Source organism: Spinacia oleracea, chromosome 5 (assembly GCF_020520425.1).
Source record: "Spinacia oleracea cultivar Varoflay chromosome 5, BTI_SOV_V1, whole genome shotgun sequence".
NCBI lineage: Eukaryota > Viridiplantae > Streptophyta > Magnoliopsida > Caryophyllales > Amaranthaceae > Spinacia > Spinacia oleracea.
In genome coordinates, this window is record NC_079491.1 from 31,826,950 (window position 1) to 31,847,179 (window position 20,230).

At 37.6% G+C, this 20,230-nt stretch overlaps 4 protein-coding genes across 4 annotated transcripts; 2 read left to right on the forward strand and 2 right to left on the reverse strand.

Annotated features, from left to right (window-relative positions):
* Positions 1-801: 801 nt before the first annotated feature.
* LOC110776647 (inactive protein RESTRICTED TEV MOVEMENT 2) lies at positions 802-1,836 on the forward strand. Its single transcript, XM_021981198.2, has 2 exons — positions 802-986; positions 1,055-1,836. Exons 1-2 carry the CDS (start codon positions 884-886, stop codon positions 1,624-1,626), a joined length of 675 nt encoding a protein of 224 aa, XP_021836890.2. The 5' UTR covers positions 802-883; the 3' UTR covers positions 1,627-1,836.
* Positions 1,837-1,970: 134 nt separating this feature from the next.
* LOC110776646 (double-stranded RNA-binding protein 1) lies at positions 1,971-4,851 on the reverse strand. Its single transcript, XM_021981197.2, has 5 exons — positions 4,181-4,851; positions 3,714-3,788; positions 3,456-3,628; positions 3,255-3,351; positions 1,971-2,418 (listed from the first exon to the last, which is right to left on the reverse strand). The coding sequence occupies exons 1-5, from the start codon at positions 4,425-4,427 to the stop codon at positions 2,201-2,203; spliced, it is 810 nt and encodes a 269-aa protein (XP_021836889.2). The 5' UTR covers positions 4,428-4,851; the 3' UTR covers positions 1,971-2,200.
* A 151-nt stretch (positions 4,852-5,002) lies between these two features.
* LOC110776645 (5-methyltetrahydropteroyltriglutamate--homocysteine methyltransferase) lies at positions 5,003-9,846 on the reverse strand. Its single transcript, XM_021981195.2, has 12 exons — positions 9,510-9,846; positions 8,381-8,740; positions 8,196-8,283; positions 7,841-7,968; positions 7,365-7,756; positions 7,118-7,281; positions 6,815-6,895; positions 6,562-6,728; positions 6,371-6,476; positions 6,035-6,285; positions 5,725-5,926; positions 5,003-5,602 (listed from the first exon to the last, which is right to left on the reverse strand). The coding sequence occupies exons 1-12, from the start codon at positions 9,650-9,652 to the stop codon at positions 5,234-5,236; spliced, it is 2,451 nt and encodes an 816-aa protein (XP_021836887.2). The 5' UTR covers positions 9,653-9,846; the 3' UTR covers positions 5,003-5,233.
* A 9,186-nt stretch (positions 9,847-19,032) lies between these two features.
* Positions 19,033-19,542, forward strand: LOC130461402 (uncharacterized). Its single transcript, XM_056829496.1, has one exon. It carries the CDS (start codon positions 19,033-19,035, stop codon positions 19,540-19,542), a length of 510 nt encoding a protein of 169 aa, XP_056685474.1.
* Positions 19,543-20,230: the final 688 nt, after the last annotated feature.

Genomic DNA, 20,230 nt, shown 5'->3' on the forward strand with positions numbered 1-20,230 from the left:
CTGCTTTATCAACTCTGGAACTCAGCTCTTTGAGAATGACACCACTACCAGTCAGTTCCAACTTATCTTGCTGTAACAAAACTTGCCATAACATGTACATTGCCATAACATGTACAAAACTTGCCATAACATGTACAAAACTTGCCATAACATGTACAAAACTTGCCATAACATAACAGTTCCAACTTCACTTTGAGCCACCAAAGTTATATTGCCATAACATAAAATTGAACCAAGCGGGAATATAGACTAACAAACCAATTGAACAAAACACTGACATACTTTACTTTGAATCACAAAGGTTATATTCCCAAGCGGTTATATTTCAAACATGTACGTTGTATAAAATAACCAACAATGAAACCACAGATGATATATACCCACGCGAGAATATAGACTAACAAACAATTGACGAAAGCCACATATTCCCATGCCAGACTATAGACAAACTTTAACTTAATTCACTTTGAACCGCGAATTAAGGTTATCTTGGGGGTTGACTTTGGTTATAAGAGTTGAGCTCACTCGAAATGGCTTCAGCTTTGGATTCGAGTAGCTTAGAAGAAGCAATGATGAAATATTAAACTCAATAAAAAGATTCTTGGAGACAAGTAAATGAAAAACACAAGGAATTTTGTTTCCTTTCCCTCATAAAAGAGGTCACCTTCAATTCAATCCTTACATGAAGCATTGGAATAATCCATTTTCAAAGCAAATAAAAACATAGTACAAGAATCTCTCTTATTTGTTTATTATATTAGTCCATACATACATATCTATATATATTTCCAGATGAAATTATTCCCATCACAATTATACAACATATTGTTCTAATAATAACAATATAAACTTGATCGTCAGTTTGTACAAGAACGAAGTCATAATGATGATGGCCAATACTGTAGAGCGCAAGTATGAAGATTTCGATCCTGTTTCGGACTTGTTATCTGAAAAAGAGTGCGACACCTTGCTTCTTTATCTCCCAGGTAACGTAACTTATTACTTCATTTTGGTCATTTTTTCAGGTGAAAAAATTAAAATTTTGTTGATGCAGGTTTTAGGAAGGAGCAACTGAAGGTTCAATTAACCACATCTCGCATCCTAAGGATCAGTGGTGAACGTCCTACTGGGGATAACAAATGGAAGCGATTTAACAAGGAAGTTCACGTGACATCCAACGTTGATATGAAGGAGATGACTGCTAAGTTTGAAGGAGGCATACTTTACATCAGGCAACCAAAGTTGATCACACCAGCAGAACCTGCAGCAACTGCGGCACCAGCAGAACCTGCAGCACCAGCAGAACAGCTACAAGATCAACAAGGTCCAACTGGGGGAAATATGGAGAAGAAAGAAGAGGGTGAAATGGATAGGAAAGAAAAAGATGAGATTTCAGCCGAGAGTAATGAGGAAAGGAAAGGAAAATGGTGGATGAATGAGCTGCGCGAACAAGTTGGGGTTCGCATTCAGCTTTTCAAGGAGCTAAGTAAACCAGAAAAACTGAGAAGGCTCGCTGTTTATGTCGTTTTGTTGCTGATACTTGTCTTTCAAATCACCAAGATGTTCAAATCATTCACCAAGGTTGAGGAGCAAACTGTTTTGGAATTCAATCATCAAGAATTTTAAGGCCATTAAATGAGATGCAGACTTACAGATGGACACAACAAGTTCAAATTGTCCTAAAAGCCCTTCTCTGACCTGAAGATCACACTAGCTGTTATCAGGAACTGCAACCATTTCTTACATGATTTCAAGCAATATAAACAGTTTCTGCTATGTTTTTCTTGATCATGAGTTCATGACAGTTTAATATTATTGTTAACAATTTAGCTTCAATTTCTGATTACTAGCCTCAAACCAGACAACGTTTACACGCCAGAGAACGAGTTGGACTGGGAACACCGTCCTGGCTACTCTGAGATAATGTGCCCAAAACCCTGCAATTTCAACCCAAAAACAGAATTTCCATGTTCCTGGATAAACATACTAGCTTCATTCATCGCCTTAAGTCAAGGTGACAAACATAGATAATTAAAGCCAACAATTCAAAACAGAATATATGGTTCACACAACCTGGTCCTCCATATAAAGTTACAAACAAGTCTTATTCCTTTCTCCCATCAGCTGTTTGTCAAACAAGGTTTTTCGAATTAATATCCACCATCCAGATAGAAATTGAAGTAATTCATCAATTAAAACATTATTTGCCTTTCTCGTTTGGGAAATCCAGGCTCATAGCAACCCATTTGTTCTCACAAACTTGCAGCACAGTTACCCCCTTGGGAAGATTAGCTATTTCTGGAACATACGAGTAAACTCTGATGCGGTTGGAAAGCAAGTAACTGCTCACTTCAGGATCTTTCTCCTTCTTCAAATCAGATGATTTTTCAGCTTTTTCCCTCATCAATTTCCCTTCACCTGAAAATCACAATTTTCTTTTAAGTTACCCAGGTACCACTTAACCAGATAAAAAATAAAGAATACACGAGTTAATGCAAACATTAGCAAGTAAACAAGACCATTAACTTCCCTAGACAAAACTCTCCAAAAAAAAGCTATGTTTGGAAAAGGAAACCTGATAATTCAAATGCCATTATTTCAGCCATTTGAGACACGCATCAACTAGATTTCTGTGGAATATATTGCTCCATATACGTTTGATGTACTCCGTAATAAAGATGTATCATTTACAGGCAATGTATTACATATACGGAGTAGTTAATTTAAACAGAACATCAATTTTATAAGGGGCCCTAATTTATTTATTTTCCCCGTTAAAGCCAATAAAGTGTTCAAACTGACCCTAGGTTTAGGACTATTTTCCTTGAGGAGCAATTTACGTGACAACAATTATCAACTTTATATACATGTCCAATTTCTTAATTTTCTTTTTGCGGATGTAACAATGGATTTTCTTTAGCCCTTTTCTTGAAAATAAATTGTTATCTTTGGTCACTTAAAAAAGCATCATTAACTCAGTAAAGCTAGCAAATTTATACGTACTACTTTAGATGATCAACAAAATTATCTCAGATATTACTTTTATAACACATAGGCTCGCATGCCAGAAGAATCATTGACAAAATTGATGTAAACATATAATAGCAAAACAAAAACAGAAACAATTTTCTCTTGCTCAAATGCTAAATATATTGAACTTCTTATTTCTAAATAATGCAGATAATAAAAAAAAATCTCGATTATGACAAATATAATTAGCTTTTCTGACAGTTTAATTCTAAAGGGGACTTTACCCTTGAGAGAAGGAGAACCAACTTCTGCAGGATTGATCTTTGGATGCTTTATGGATTCGGAAGCCGCCCCTCCTTGAGCTGACTTAGGTCCAGTGTCCTATTAAAAGTGTCAATTGCAAACAATGTAATCATATTTCATCAAAAAATTATTTACAAAAAAGATACAGTGATATATAGTAGTATGATTGACTGTGCTACTACCTGTGGAGATTTTTCAAGGGACAGTGAATTCATATCAAGTTCGGAAGCTTCAATCTCTCTTTCCTGTAGATTAGCAACAGACTGTGAGGTCTTGAAATTGCAACTTCTGACCACAACGGAAGTATTGCTCTTGTGCTCTTCTTGTTTCTCTAACTCTGGCTTTTTCTTGGTGACTGCTTATTCATGTTAACAGTTTGTCAGATAACATGGATTCCAAACATCAAAAAAGTTTACCAAAACAGAACTGATGTTTCTCACCTTCTTTGGCTTCAGCAGGAAGTATACTTTTATTGGTTTCCATCATCTTAAATCCATCTTCGGAGGTTACATGGCCTGATGCAACAACAATGTGAGAAACTTTGTGCAAAAATGATACGATTTTCATACAATTAAGAATTTAAGACATATGATAGCGCATAAATTTAAGCAATAATCAATGTTTTTCCTTAGAATCTAATACTGTTTTGCTTCTTATTAACAAAAAAAAAATGTAAATATAGAGTGTCAGAGTTAATGAGTTATTGAAAAAGATTCTAGAAAGACAACCAATTCCTCCTAACTTCCTAAGTTTCCTTGAGATTCCGAGCTTCTAAGTTTCAGAAACAGGGCATATGATCATCATGATAGTTTCTTTGCATAAAAAGATAACAGTATTAACATTCATGTGAGTACAGAATTTAAAAGCTATGAACTGAGAAATAACTTTAAGTTAAGCAGGTTTGTACCTGGAGGTAGACTGTATGGAAAGCGAGCAGAAGACAGAGAGATGAAATGAATCAAGGCCGCCTCAGCAGCTTTATTCTGAGCCTCTTTCACCGACTTGCAGAAAGTGGGTGAATCAAAGGTGGCTCCATTGACGAACACTGAGGCTCTGAAGCGCGGATTGTGATCAGGGCCATCCTTGATGGGTGAATATTTTGGATATGTCCACGATTTCACTACGCACAATTCTTGTAACTTTGATTTGTACATAGTTACTTTTTCTTGTTTGTCAACCTCTGTTTTTCAGTATGATTGCAAGGTTTAACTGAAAGAGCGGATAGGGATTCACAGTTGAGGGACTCTGATCTGAAGCACTTTGACACTTTTATTTGGTTTTGAAGGGAGAGGAAGAAATGCTTCTTGTGTGTTTGTACTTGTACTAATTACCAACTGTAAAATGTCTGAATTATAACACATGTCCACAATGTCAAAAATATTGTCCTTGCATTCACCTTAAAGTTACTGAGATACTTTCCAGAAGCAATCATGGGTTTGTTGCTTCCTGATATTATATGTAATGATAGTTTAATGACAGTGAGTTAATATTCTAATTAAAATGACAGTAAAAGACATTGTGGCACATAACAGGGTGCAACTTTGTTAGCTACACCTAGGCGGCTAGGTGTACCCGGATTTTAGGTACACCCGAAGCACATGTATTACTTCCTTTTTTCAAATGAACAACTCTTTTTTTCCAAATAGAGCGAGTGAGCCATGTTATAGCTCATTCGGGGTAGTACACCCTGGTGTATAATAGACAAGCTAAGAACAAGGAGCAAACAGGATTCCACTAAAGTATGTGTATTGATAATCTCATCTCCATAACTTTGATGAGGTCAAGAGTTGCCCTCAAGTGAAAAAAAAAAAAGAAAAATTGACAGAGAAAAAGGAAAGAATAAGATAACATTGACAAGCTTGCAAATGAAAAAGCAAACTCATCTCAAAGTACAAACAGAGAAAACGTTATATCCTTCCACTCAAGTTTTATTTTCTCAATTAGTTGGGATAATGTTGACTCACTTAGCGTTGGCAAACTGGGTGCGAACAGCCTTGGCAGCAGCAACCATGTTGCTAAGGGCTGGCTTGACTTCAGCATACTTCCGTGTCTTCAAACCACAGTCAGGGTTAACCCAAAGAACATGAGATTCAAGGACTGCAAGCATTTTGGTGACACGGTCTACAATTTCTTCGGTGGACGGGATTCTTGGAGAGTGGATGTCATAAACACCTGGGCCAATGCCAGCACCATATTTGACACCCTCACGAAACACAGAAAGGAGTTTCTCATCTGATCTCGAGTTCTCGATGGTGATCACATCAGCGTCCATGTTGATGATTGAGTGGATAATGTCGTTGAAATTTGAGTAGCACATGTGGGTGTGAATCTGCCAAAAAGAAGTACGTCGAATATTGTTAATATATCAATCCAAAGGGAAGAATAATTACAGACTAATTTATTTGCTTAAATATTGCTCAAATTAAAATAGTAAAAATAAATAATGGGAACCTGAGTTGTGTCTTGAACCCCACAATTGGTTATCCTGAATGAGTGGACGGCCCAATCCAAGTAGAAAGACTGGTCGGACTTCCTCAAAGGCAAACCCTCTCTCAAAGCGGCCTCATCAATTTGGATGACAGTGATATCAGATTTCTCAAGATCCTCAACCTCATCCTTGATGGCCAGGGCAATCTGATAGCAAGTCTCAAACCTGGAAGAGGTGGAACAGAAATGTGTTTACAGAATAATTAACAAAAAGCAACAGCACTCTGTTTGGAAAAATAAATAAAATGCATGAACAAAGATTGGTGTCTGTTACCTAGGTTGATCGTTTCGGACAAAAGACCAGTTCAAAATCGTAACAGGGCCAGTAAGCATCCCCTTCATGGGCCGCTTAGTCATGCTCTGGGCCATTGTGGACCAGAAGACTGTCATGGCATTCGGCCGACTTACATCACCATAGATGATGGGAGGCTTGACACAACGAGACCCATAAGATTGGACCCACCCGTTAACCGTGAAAGCGAAACCAGATAGTTGCTCCCCGAAGTACTCAACCATGTCATTCCTCTATATCATAGGAAAGTAAACATCAGACACAATGGAGTCTAGTTTTTCTAAGAAAAAAAGCAAGTAGAATTTATGATGAGCTCACCTCTGGTTCTCCATGGACCAAAACATCTATGTCAAGCTCTTCTTGGAGTTCCACAACCTTGCGAATCTCTTCCTTAATAGCCTTGACATACTCTTCCTCAGAGACCCTAACACATTAAGGGTAACAACAGTTGGCAACATAAACTATGTTACAATACAATTCAATTCTTGGCTCCAAGAAAATTAACTCACTTGCTAGCCTTGAATTCACGGCGGACTCTTCTGAGATCCATGGTTTGAGGGAAAGAACCAATAGTGGTGGTTGGTAATAGAGGAAGGTTTAACTTCTTCTGTTGAGCCTCCAGCCTGGTACTCACATTTGTGGTGCGGCGATGATCAGATCCCCTCAAGGCAGCAGCCTATGCAGCGAAGAAAACATCAGCACGAGATTTGGGAGGGACTACACAACTGCAACAGAAAACAAATAGAGGAAAAATTCACTTACTGCCTTCTGAACTGCTTCGTTAGTCACTCTAGGCGAAGACTTTCTTGAAGCCTGAGCGGCAGAATTTGCTGAAAAAATGGCCTGCGATAGGGATAATTGTTAAATGAATCAGGTCTCCAAACAAGATGACTTGATGGAGAACAGTCATGATTCCAGAAAACTTTGAAAATCCAAATTTGACATTGAGGACAGTACTTACATTGTCAAATACGAAGTAGTTCTTAAAAGATAAACCATTACATTAAGAAATTCTGTTATAAATGATCACTACCTACCCTACAGATTATAGTGACAAGAACTCACCTCATCTTTTTCACCAGACAATGCCTTAGCCAAGGCATTCACCTCAACAATTTTCTGAGCAGCAAAAGCAAGCCATGACTTGAGCTCTGAGTCTAACTTAGTTTCATTCACCAGATCAACAGCAGTGTGAAGAAGAGAGCATGAGGTAGATACAACAAGCTTGTCTGTGACACAAACACGAATTAGCATAAGACGGCTTTGAACACTGAAGAAAATAGCATTGAATTGGAACTTGTACGCTGCATACCTTTTCCGACAATCCCCTCAAGAGCCTGTAAGCTGCTAAGAGAACCTGCAAGGTCATTAGCCCAAATGTTCCTCCCATCCACAACTCCAGCAAAGAGATACTTTCCAGGAGGAAATCCACCCTTGACCAAGTCAAGAGTCTTTGTGCCACGGACAAGATCAAATCCAAAAGCAGTTACACCCTTCAATGAGGTGAGAGTTTTGTAAGCCTCTGCTGGAACATCAGCAAAGTAGGTTTCGATAAGAACATTCAAGCCTGATAAAGAAGACTCTAGCTCCGTATAGGCGCGCGTGAAGGCTTGCAATTGATGTGCATCGAGGTCCATGACGAGCTTGGGTTCATCAAACTGAATCCAGGATGCACCAGCAGCCTTAAGTTCAGAGATAACTTCCCTGTATACAATAATCATCATTAGCTAATTTAAGACTGGATATACTCAATAGAGCAGAGAAAGTGTAACTCTTTGAGAATCTTACTTATAGACAGGAAGAATTTTGTCGAGTAGAGAAAGAAGAGGAAATGACTTCTCAATTCCTTTGGCTGGCTTTGATGACAACAGGTAAGACACTGGGCCAACCATCACTGGCACAGTCTCAACTCCAAGCTGCAAGAAAAAAAAAATTGGACAAAACCATATAATTTAGCATATCTTGAACAACTAGCTCCGCCTCGTATGAATTAAGCACACTCCTCAAGCTGAATTTACAATTCTATGACTTGTGCTTATATTAAGTTCAATTGATTACTTGTATCTGACAAAATTTTGTCCTAAACCAAATAATCAAAATCGAAACCACTTCACACAACCACCTAGGAAAACAAGGGACTTACAGCCTTGGCCTCCTTATATTCATCCACTGCCTTGTGAGAGGCATATGTAAATTGCATGTCAGGACCCAATTCAGGGACAATGTAGTGGCTGCAAAAACAGGCAAATAAATAGAACATTCATAACCACGAAACACATAAAACATTATTCAAAAACAATGAGAGCAACAAATATCAGGATCACTTACTAGTTGGTGTCGAACCACTTAGTCATCTCCATAGCCGGGACAGTGGCGTTACCCCTAGCCATCGAAAAGTAAACATCAAATCCAATCTCTCCACCGTTCCATCCATATCTTGGGGGAACAGCACCAAGCATCGCGGTGGTGTCCAACAATTGATCATAGTATGAGAAGGTGTTACTAGGAATGTACTTAATCCCAGCATCAGCCATCTCCTTCCAGATTGAGGTCCTTAAACTATGTGCAACATTTTGCAATTCCTCGGCATTGATCTTCCCATCCCAAAAGGATTCTAATGCAAACTTCAGTTCTCTCTTAGGTCCCATACGAGGGTACCCTACAATGTGAGACGCCATTGTTCTTGTACTACATAAATTTACCAATCAAACAGTCAATTATATACTTCTTCCAAATCTTAATTCTTTTTCTAGCAAAAAGAACAAATCCAATTTAGAACATGGGTCAAATATCAAATTAAGCCATATATAAATTACAAACTTTTCTATAAGGCGGTCTTACACAAAAGACCACTTTGGTATCATATAAGTTAAGCAATGGAACCAATTAGTTAAGCACTTGAACTAATTAGTTAAGTACTGAAACCAATTAGTTAAGCAAAGGAATTAATTAGTTAAGCAATTGAATCAATTAATTAAGTAATGTAACTAATTAGTTAAGAAATTGAACCAATTAGTTAAGCAACCAAAGTGGTCTTTCCGGTAAGGCTGTCTTACACAAAAGTTGCCGTATATAAATGACAATTTTCTTAATCCACTCGTTCAAGTTACACCCAGCACGTAATCTTACACCCCCTCACATTCTCCTAATAATCATAGTAGAAATTGTAGAGTAAAACAACAACGTGATCACCAATTAAGCATTAACTCAAGCAAAACTGGAACTCCCTAAAATGATAAAATTCAACCCATTTGATAGCAAACACAAACCCCACAGCTTATTCAATCAAAATTAACAAAATCGAATTTTGACAAAAACCCATTAAAATTAATAAGCCGAAAACTCAAATTAGCTAGATTTTAAAATGAAAATAAAAAAAAAGGGGTCAATCTAATGTAAACAATCAGCAAATTGAGCAACAATAACATCAAATAAAAGAGAAAGTAATAGAAGGTACCTAGCACGAAGTGAAAGACGGAGATATGAGAAGGAGAAACGAGGTTTGGTGGACAAAGTAGAGGAAAGAGAGAAGGAACGAAGTGAAATGAAGGAAAGAGAAGATGCAAACGGCGCGAAGGAAGATACTGAGATTTGGTTCATTTATATTGAATCAGTCTCCACCTACTGCGGAAAATCAGCAATCCTTTTTGAGTGAAATTTTAGTTATCATCGTCCTGTTCTTCGCTTCGGTCGTTTGATAATTTGGTAATTAATCACCTAACTCTACCGTGAAGAGTTGTTGAAATATCAGCCGTCTATCGAAATTAACGATCAACTCAATTTTCTTAATAAAACTAAGAAAGAGGTAAATTTGTCAAAAATTGTTTTTTATAACACAAATTTTACGAGAAATCACTTTATATAATTTTTTTTTGTGAAATCACACCTTAATGTAAATTTTTTTGCGAGAAATGACCTAAGGAAAGTTTCCGGCATTAACTGAGCTTTTCCGGCCATTGACTTGCACGTAAACAGCACGTGTGGCTTAAGTTGGCTAAAGACACTGATTTTGCCAAGTCTTGAATTTTCAAACTTGTTTTTTTTTTTTGATTTTTTTTTCAACTTTAGGTTTTAAAGCTTAGAATTTTGGAGGAAAATTGGGTGTGGTTAGCAAAGTAAAGCCACACGTGCTTCTCACGTGCAAGTCAATGGCCAGAAAAGCTCAGTCAATGCCGAAAACTTACTTTTGGTTGTCTTTCGCAAAAAAATTTACATTAAGGTGTGATTTCACAAAAAAAAAATATAAGGTCATTTCTCGCAAAAAAAATTTTACATTAAGGTGTGATTTCACAAATAAAAATTATATAAGGTCCTTTCTCGCAAAATGTGGGTTATAAAAGGTCATTTTTAGCAAATTTGCCATAAAAAAATTAGCAAATTAATTAGAATACTCATGCTCCATATTTCCCAACTGTCTGCTATCTCCTTGCCTCCTTCGCTCCTTGATCATCACCAGTTCACCAACATAGTTGTGCACATAGAAGCACCGAGAACTGCCATCACCATCACTATCACTACATCATCCCATTTACAAACCCAAAAATCCCCCTACATTTCCCCATTTATTCCGCCGAACAACCTTCACCATCAACAAAATCGCAGCAAGTGGATGAACCGTGGTGGGGAAGAGAGGAATGAAGTGAAAAGGTTGGCTCATCGACGTTTCTGGATGGGTAGAGGGCTGAGGAGAGGTCCGAGGTTGCGGCCTTTGCGGTGGTTGGAAGGAATTGTAGCCGGGATGGGTTGAAGGGTTGTATTCTATCGACTTTGGTCCTGTTTGGTTAAGGAAAGGAAGAGAAAGGAAGGGAAAGGAAAGGGAAGATTTTATTTTCTTTGTTATATACTCCCTCCTATAGAGACCGGTCTCTTCCCATTGTCACCACAAATGCCAATGTGCTAACACCAAAAACTCTCCGAGACTTTCAAATCTTCAATTACAAATTGAAATGACAAGAGTAGCCAGCTACTTACTTTGATCACCCCTATGATCAATTGGCTCTCCAATGACATTCATGATACGACCAAGGGTAACTCTTCCAACGTGAATCTACGAGTATGACATACATTTTCCAAAATCATAACAATTAAAGATAAGCTATAAATTTTAATATGACCATAGAAAATTGTTGGAATTTAATAAAACCAATTAAAGACTTTGCAATTCGATCAAGGTGTTAACCATATAAATCAAACCTCGTACGTCCATTATTAAATCATGTAAAAAATCAACTTCTCTATATACTAACTTTGGTCAACTTTCTAAGATCGATTCGCCTACCACAATACACAAATCATTCGATGTTCATTGATAAAATATAATGACATGGTAGCTGCTCACTATTAATCAACTGGACAATCTCTAATCTAACAACCGCGAGAAAAGAATCAAAAGAAAACACAACAAATATCAGAAGAACAAATCCATATCCAATGATCCTCGGAACTGGTCTAAAATCTGAAATGCAAATCAACAAAACCCTATATAGCTGGTGATGTGTAATATTTAAAAATAGACCACACAAGCTAAAGATTACAATCATCCATTAAGTAAAAGTACTCCCTCCGTCCCAAATTAGTATTTACACTTACCTTTGCACAAAGTTTTAGATGATAAGTGGTTGTTTGCTTATCAATTGTTATTTTATCGAAAAAGTAGATGTGATAAGAGTTAGTGGGGTATTTTTTAATTGAATGAAAGAGGGTGTTGGGACAAAAAAAATTTAGTGGGAAGAGAGAGACAATATAATAATTGTGGGGTCATTCCTAATTTATAAGTGCAACTAATCTGGGACAAACGAAAAAGGAAAGTATAACAACTAATCTGGGACGGAGGGAGTAATAAATATTCAAAACTTAAACAACAACTCAGACCTCACATATTCGTGGAAGTATTGAAAGTATCTTAAGTGGATCACAACAAACAAAAACTTCAATATGAACTCATTTCAGTAAGCGTATGAAGATGGTCGTTTTGTTTGATTTTTTAGCAAACCACATTCAGGGACAAACTGGAAAGGCTGGCACTTTTAGAGTTACACTCTTCTTATAATTATAGTAACAAAATTTATTAAGACCACAAGATCGTCAGAACCAAGAGCACAAATAAATCGAATTTTCATTCCATTACAGCATCAATCCGAGTATTTCTTTTATTCTTTTACTACCAAAATTAAACTAACATGCTAAACTAAAATCAGCTGCAAAACAAGAAAAACAACAATTCGTACCGCTGACTTTGCTCATTAGATGATTGTCGAACCTCAGATATCTCGTTGCCTCTGCTGCAACAAAGAGTGTAGACAATTACAAGTAAGAGACGTCAAGATCAGTCAAAACAACACAACACAAAATTAATCCTAACTAATCCACTCACCTTGCACAAATTCAAGAGAAAATCAAACAAAAAGGTAAGAAACATATATGTTCATTACCAAACAAATAAAGAGAACCTGAAAAGTCGAAATTAACAAGAGTCTTGTTCAAATACTTGATACAATGCTCCAAATTGTTCACATTCGTAAAATTCATGTTATTGTCATCAAACATCACAATCAATTTCTAAAATTTATGTCACTGTCATCAAAAATCACAATCAGTTTCTTTGAAAACAAAAATAATCAAACCAAAACCCTAACTTTAAATTGAGTTCGGCATTGACGATGAAGCTCATCTTTTTAGAAAACTCAACCACTAACCCAATTACAGAAGAGTGAGAAGTTTAAAATACCTTGCACGAAGACGGAACAATAGCTCATAGTTTCTCCGGTTTCATTCCCTTTCTATTAAACACCAAAGCCAAACCCTGGATTTTATAACACTGCATAAATCCTAATCATGATCCTTAAACCTAAACCTAATATGAAGAAAAATTACGAAACTAATAGAAATTACCATAGAACGCGGAGATGAGAATATTTGACATAACCCACCATTTTTTCCTCTAGGAAGCCTTGGGAAGAGGAGATAGAAAGCAGTAGGTGTAATCCCCCGTAAATTTATAAATTTTATTAATATATTTTAACGTATAGTTATTTATATTTTAATAGAATTTACGAATTTTAATAATAAGTATATAATTAACGTATATTTATTTTAGTTAATTACATTTTAAATATTTTTAACGTTTTATGAAATCAAAATAATTTTAGAACTTTACATTGAAAAGAATTCGTTTAACGAAAACACGTTCGATTGAATTTAGAAAATAATCCTAACCGTTTTGGATTCAAATTCTTAAACTAAATTCTAATCCTAGCCCATATTAATAAAGCCCAAAACAAATAACCCATAATCCTTCACCCTTGTTCAATCCCATGTGAAACACAATTCCTCAACTTCACGTGAAAAATAAGAAAACAAAACTCAACCCCTCCTTCATCATTCACGTGAACACACAACTTTGCTTCAGCCACCGCCGTCGGCCACCGTGCCCTCCACCAACGACCAACCACCGCTGGCGTTGCTAGGCCACCACCTCCTCCGTTGATCGGTAACCCCTTCTCTTCTTCTCTTGCTTTGTCCTCCCTCCCGTTCGTTTTTCAATACCTTTATTTCATTGTTTCTGTTTGCTCGGGAGCCACCACCACACGCCACCAGCCTTGCTGCCGCCTGTCACTGTTGCCACGCTTCCCAACCTCCGGCGGCCTCCCTCCTTTCTCCTCCACGCACGCAAGAAGCCTCCCCTTTATTCTTTTCTTGCTTCACCATCAGCACAACCACCACCGTCACTGCCACCTGACAGCCGTGCCGCGCCGCACTCCTGCACCCGTGCTGCACCGCCGTGGCCGCCGCCACTCCCTGCCCAGCCGGCGCCCTTGCTCTTCACTCTCTTCTTGATTTGGTTATTTCTTAAACCCTAAGTAAATTAAATGTTTTAATTATATGTTATTAATTAAATTTAGTTTTTGATTGAATTAAATTTATGATTTTTATGACTTATTTATGAATTTCAGATTTTAATGTCGCATAATCGAATTATTAATTTTCAGGTTTCATAAATTATTTGAAACGAGAATTCGAATTATTTAAAGCATGAATTTTAAGGTTTTAATGATTTTAAATCATGGTAGGATGATTATGAATTACCAAAGTTATGATTTTTATGATTCTAAGCATGTTAATTTGGTGTTGGTGAAGTTTTAAAATAGTTTATGTTGCTGGAAATTTTAAAAAGGAATGTTTATTGAGGTTTATGATAAATTATGGTCATTAGTGAAGTAATCACTATGCTAGGAGATTAAGTATTCAAGTTTCGATATTGGGGAAGGTTCTAAATATGTCTAGGATGTATTTAGAATGCTTTATTATGGTTGCGAATGATTAGAAATTGATTGAGAATATTTGTTGGTTGTTTTAGGCGGAGAATTCTCTTTAGGCGATATTTGAGAGTGTTAAAGTGGCCTATTAGTTGTTTATACAAGGTACGTACATACCTGTGTGCTTGGAATGTGTGTTATTGGTTGAATCCATGTTGAAATTTTTTGATGAACTTGGTTATGTTGGAATTTCATGTTTAATATTGTTGGATGGACGTGTTGAACATATATATTTCGTTATGAGAATTATAACATGTTAGTATGGATGATTGATACAGACATGTTGGTTGGGAACACTAGATTATTTTATATATATATGCATATTGATTTAGATCGATTGCTCGTTGTTCCCTTTTAGCTTTTCACTGCTTTATGAGGGCCGAGGACCTTGTTTAGTAAGTTGAAACCTTATACCCATATAGAGGGGTTGTTCAGTATTAAAGGAAAGGTTGAATTAATTGGAATAAGTCTTGATTGATACCTCCGTGATCACTTACTTAATTCCAAGATAAAAACAGTTGAGAATAATTGTTGATTGTATGACTTATGTGATTGTTGAGTCATAACAAAGTATTAATCTGTAAATCATGTAAAGTGAAACTGAGTAGCAATAGCTTTAGACTGTGCACGTCTAAAGTGACGGACAATCAGGAGTTGGGGTCATGGGTCGCCTATGGCTTTCTCTGGGCCGGATTGATCACCGGTTCTATTTTATTCAAAAGTCCCTCGATATCGCAGGTCATTGGGGTTTACGGAGTCGCGCCCGTACCTCGTCTTCCTTAGTGAAGAAGAAGAAGTTTCTAGTAGACAACTCAGTCCATTGACTATTTCAATGAAAATAATGTTAATGATACAAAGGTCTAGTTCAGTCAAATATAGTCTTCAAGTCAATATGTTTTGGTTATCCTTGCTTGTGTTTTATAAGTATCATGTTATGATTGTTCGTTTAATAGAATCATGTTAGGATTATTATGGATTTAGTATGTAGTACTCAGCTTTGCTGATTACGTGCTTTTGCTTGTGCATGTTGATCATGACTATGCCTTATTGATCCTGTGATGACCCAATCTTTGGTGAGCAGTCTCTAAGGATCAATAAGCATTGTCCATCTGCAGGTTTGAAGATGTTGCATCATTGGGATCGGGAATAGAGAGCTTGTATTTAGTTTTGATTTGCTAAGTTGACTTGGGTTTGTTTAATTGGACTTTAAACTTGTTAGTTGATCTTATTTTCGTTGATTGGTTTTGGGATTAACTATGTAATCGATTATTTATAAACCTAAAGTTAGGAAAAATTCAAAAGTCTAGTCTCAACAAAGGCTTCTCTCTCTCTCTCTCTCTCTCTCTCTCTCTCTCTCTCTCTCTCTCTCTCTCTCTCTCGAGCTTGGGCGCACGTTAAGGGCATTTCACTAACGTACACCACCCTCCATTGATGGCGAAGAAAAAGAAGCCTGCGCTCAACATGGGTTCTGCGAAAGTTTCTACGAAGGATTCCCTATTGATTCCATGTATTTCTGAAGCTAAATCTGACCAGGAGGAGACCCAAAAATCATACCCAGATGATAATGCTCTGGTTTTCGATTCAGATGGGGAAGAACTGATGCACTCGCCCCTAGTACATCCACCTGCTGGTATGATTTCGCGTAAACTTCACAATACTATTATTCAATTGAATCGTGAATTAGGACTTGTGGGAAATGACCATGTGATTGGGATTCCAAATCCGAATCAAGGTAGTATGGGAACTGCTAGCAAACCAGATGGGTCTGAGGATGTGACGCCTGTAGTTGCACCTACTGAACCTTGGAAGAATTTGTTTAATGGGTCAAAAATGGCTGCCAAAGGGGCTTCATTGACATTTGTTACTCCAGTAGTTCAGGAGGGGAAGAAGGTGGCTCAGTTGCAGAAGAGTGAGTTGAGGGATTTGACTGAGAAGTGGCAAGCATCTATGGTGATGTATGTAGTAGGAGAATCGCCTACTATAGCTTATGTGAGGAGATTTATGGAGGGGGTATGGAATACTGTAACTCAACCACAAGTTTTCTATCATGATGAGGGTTACTTCATCATCAAGTTTGCTACTATTGAAGATAGAAACCAGATTATTGCAGGGGGGCCATATTCTTTCTATGGAAAGCCTGTGATTATTAAACCCTGGACAGCTGATTTTAACTTCTATGAGGAAGTTCTAAGGGTGATTCCACTGTGGGTGAAGTTCCCTAACTTGCCTCTTAATTGCTGGGGGGTAGAATCATTGAGCAGAATTAGTAGTTTGCTGGGTGTACCATTGTTTGCAGATGAATGTACAACCGGGCAGGATAGAGTATCCTTTGCTAGAGTTCTGATTGAGATGGATATTACCATCCCCTTGCCTGATCATGTCTGGATTGAGGATGCCTCTGGAAAGTAGCTAGTAGGATTGATTGGAGTTTGGGGAATCCAAGGTGGGTTCACCAATATAGTAATGTAAATGCTGAATATTTAAATCCCTCTATTTCTTATCACTCTCCAATTGTAATCAATTGTCTACCTGATAAAGTTGATGGTGGAAGGCCTTTTAGATTTCTTAACTACTTGGCTGATCATAGCAAGTTCATGCCTATCATTCACTCTGTTTGGGAGGATAATTCTATCACTGGCTCAGTTATGTTTAGATTGTGGTGTAAGCTGAAAAAAGTGAAGTATCACCTTAAGCAGTTACACAAGGAAGAGTTTGCTGGTATTACAGATAAAATTTCCTAAGCTAGACAGGATCTTGATGAGGTTCAGTCTGCTCTACAACATTTTGCTACTCCTGATCTGCTCAATAAGGAAGCTATCTGTGTTGAGAACCTCAGGAAATGGTTGAGAGTGGATGAGATTGCTTTGAGACAAAAATCCAGAATTCAATGGCTGCAGCTTGGTGACTCTAACAATCAGTTCTTCTTCTCCAATATGAAAGAAAGAAATAGACTGAACAAAATTTCTATCCTCTATGATGATAATGGTACAAGATTGGTGGATCCAGAACATATTCAGAATGACATTTTGTCTTTTTACAAGAAATTGCTGGGGTCTTCTGCTCAAAATCTTTCCTCTATTCATGTTCCTATAGTTAGAAGTGGGCCTACACTATCTGATGTAGCAAGAAATGAGCTGTGTAGGGAAGTAACAAATAATGAAATTGATTCTGCAATCAAAGGCATTGGCAATGACAAAGCCCTTGGCCCTGATGGGTTGACTGCAGTGTTCTTCAAGAAAGCTTGGCCTGTTATTAAACAGGATGTGTATCAAGAAGTGAGAGAAGTTTTCAGTTCCAACCAAATGCTTTCTCAGTATAACTGCACTTCTATTACTTTCATCCCCAAGATTCCAAATCCCACCAAAGTGAAAGAGTATAGACCCATTGCATGCTGTAATGTGGTTTACAAGCTTGTGTCTAAGATTTTGACCTCCAGAATGCAAGGTGTTATTGGTCAAGTGGTGAGTGACAGCCAGTCTGGGTTCATCCCTGATAGGCTAATTTCTGACAATATCTTACTTGCTACTGAGCTCATTAAAGGCTATACTAGAGGCCATCTGTCTCCTAGGTGCATGCTGAAAATAGATTTAAAAAAAGCTTATGACTCCATTGAATGGAGTTTCCTATATAATGTCATGCTTGAGCTGGGGTTCCCTAAAATGTTTGTTGATTGGGTGTTCACCTGTATATCAACTGTTTCTTACAGTATTTTGATCAATGGAAAGCCAAGTGTACCTTTCAGAGCAAAGAAGGGATTGAGACAAGGTGACCCTATGTCTCCTTTTCTATTTGCTATTGGCATGGAATACTTGTCCAGGAACTTGCATCAAATGAAACATCGGCCTGATTTAAACTTCCATCCAAAGTGTGAGAAGCTGTCTTTGACTCATATGTTATTTGCAGATGATTTTCTCATGTTCTGCAGAGCTGACCCTATTTCTATTGCCTTTCTCCTAGATGCTTTTAACAATTTTTCTCTGGCCTCAAGGCTAGAAGCTAACATGGATAAAAGTAATATCTATATTGGGGGGGTGTATGGTGATGACAAAGCTGCTATTCTGGATTCTGTTAGTATTCCTGCAGGATCTTTCCCTTTTAGATATCTTGTTGTTCCTCTCACAACCAAGAAGCTGGTTTATAACCAGTGTAGACCTTTGATTGACAAAGTGATTGCAAGAGCTAAAACTTGGACGGCTAAGCACCTATCCTATGCAAGCAGGTTACAGCTTGTTCAAACAATCTTGTTGAGTCTGCAATCATTTTGGTGTCAGATTTTCATTTTGCCCAAGAAAGTGATTAAAGAAATTCAGAGTTTCTGTAGGATCTTCCTGTGGACTGGCAATATTGATCCCTCTAAGAAAGCTCTGGTGGCTTGGCAAACCATGTGCTTACCTAAATGTGCAGGTGGTCTGAACCTCAAAGACATGTGTATTTGGAATAAGGCAGCAGTGGCTAAGCTTCTCTGGGCTATTACTTATAAGAAAGACAAGATGTGGTGCAAATGGGTTCACACCTATTATATCAAGGGGAGAGATATTAGGAATGTTCAGTGGCCCAAGTCTATTTCTTGGTCACTGAAGAAGGTGTTGGGATCTCAGAAGATGATTGATGATGCTGGGGGGGTGGTCTGTTGTGTGCAAAAATAGCTCCTACTCTATCAAAGCTATGTATCAGAGGTTATTGGGGCCATTTGAGAAAGTCAGATGGAGAAGGCTTATCTGGCAGAACAAGGCTTCTCCAAAAAGCTTATTCATTACTTGGGTGGCTATTTGGGGTAGGCTTCCTACACTTGATAGGCTGTTAAGGTGGAAAGTGGTGGCTAGCAACATTTGCCCTTTGTGTAGAAATCAGTCAGAATCTGTTCAACATCTGTTTTTTGAGTGTGGTTACTCTGCAGTCATTTGGTCTCATGTTTTGAGAAGCTTGCAGTTTACTAGAACAGTGGGGAAGTTTGATTATGAAATGACTTGGATGATGAAAGCTGCAAAGAGAATAGGAGATAGGTTTAAGTTGTTGATCAACTACTTTGCTGAATGTATCTATGGTATATGGCTTCAAAGGAATGCTAAGGTGTTCACTGGCTCTTGTAGAAGTCCCCATGAAATGCTGAAGGATATCAAGTTTAGAGTAGCTTGTAGGGCTACTGATAGACAACAACAGTTGTTGCTTGATTAGTGTTTCTTTGCTTGTTTTTCTTTGGTTGTTAGCTTGTGTAGCTTAGCTGCTGATTAGTGGTGTTTGTGGTGTTGTGGCTGCTGGGCCTTGAATTCTTTTGCTAGTTTTCTAGCTCTCTTGGTAATAATATATTATTATTTGCCAAAAAAAAAAAAAAAACTAAAGTTAGTTTTATGTTTTCCGCTGCAAAATTCTGAATAAGCCGTTACGTTTTCACACGGGCGATAATGCCTTGATAATTCTCTACGTTTTATATTAAAAGAGTACTTTAGAAAAGGGAGAATTGTCGGGGTGTTACAGTAGGGAGGAGGGGAGAGAGCTGCAAGGTAGAAGGAGAAGAAGATAGGGGTAAAAAATGATCCGCAAGAAGAGAGGAAAGAGAAAGGGTGAAACACAAAAAACGAAGAGGGGAGGCAAGAGACTGAGATCAGTGAGTTCCAACACGTGGCAGCATCCAACGACGAGGATAAAACTATAGTAAAGAGTTAGAGTCGAGGGAAAAATAGTAACAACACTATTGGATAAATAGTTAAATCTCACATCTTACTTTTTAAAGGGTGTAAGATACAATTATTATATTTCGGATTTTTTTTTCCGAAGACATAATAAAATTAGAGCTAGCTTGTCATCATGGATGGGCCAGGGGTGGCTGAGGTTGGTCAATAAGGCCCCGCTATGATTAAAATAA

What these genes read in the sequence shown, in the direction of transcription:
- LOC110776645 (XM_021981195.2), bottom strand. Translation starts at nt 9,652, where the DNA reads ATGAACCAAATCTCAGTATCTTCCTTCGCGCCGTTTGCATCTTCTCTT. An exon ending in AAAATTCTTCCTGTCTATAA is followed by an intron (nt 7,757 to 7,840) that starts GTAAGATTCTCA and finishes TATTGTATACAG; the next exon opens with GGAAGTTATCTCTGAACTTA. An exon ending in TGAGGGGATTGTCGGAAAAG is followed by an intron (nt 7,282 to 7,364) that starts GTATGCAGCGTA and finishes TTTGTGTCACAG; the next exon opens with ACAAGCTTGTTGTATCTACC.
- LOC110776647 (XM_021981198.2), top strand. Translation starts at nt 884, where the DNA reads ATGATGATGGCCAATACTGTAGAGCGCAAGTATGAAGATTTCGATCCT. An exon ending in CTTGCTTCTTTATCTCCCAG is followed by an intron (nt 987 to 1,054) that starts GTAACGTAACTT and finishes TTGTTGATGCAG; the next exon opens with GTTTTAGGAAGGAGCAACTG.
- LOC110776646 (XM_021981197.2), bottom strand. Translation starts at nt 4,427, where the DNA reads ATGTACAAATCAAAGTTACAAGAATTGTGCGTAGTGAAATCGTGGACA. An exon ending in TCCATACAGTCTACCTCCAG is followed by an intron (nt 3,789 to 4,180) that starts GTACAAACCTGC and finishes TTGTTGCATCAG; the next exon opens with GCCATGTAACCTCCGAAGAT. An exon ending in CCCTTGAAAAATCTCCACAG is followed by an intron (nt 3,352 to 3,455) that starts GTAGTAGCACAG and finishes CACTTTTAATAG; the next exon opens with GACACTGGACCTAAGTCAGC.
- LOC130461402 (XM_056829496.1), top strand. Translation starts at nt 19,033, where the DNA reads ATGTATCAGAGGTTATTGGGGCCATTTGAGAAAGTCAGATGGAGAAGG.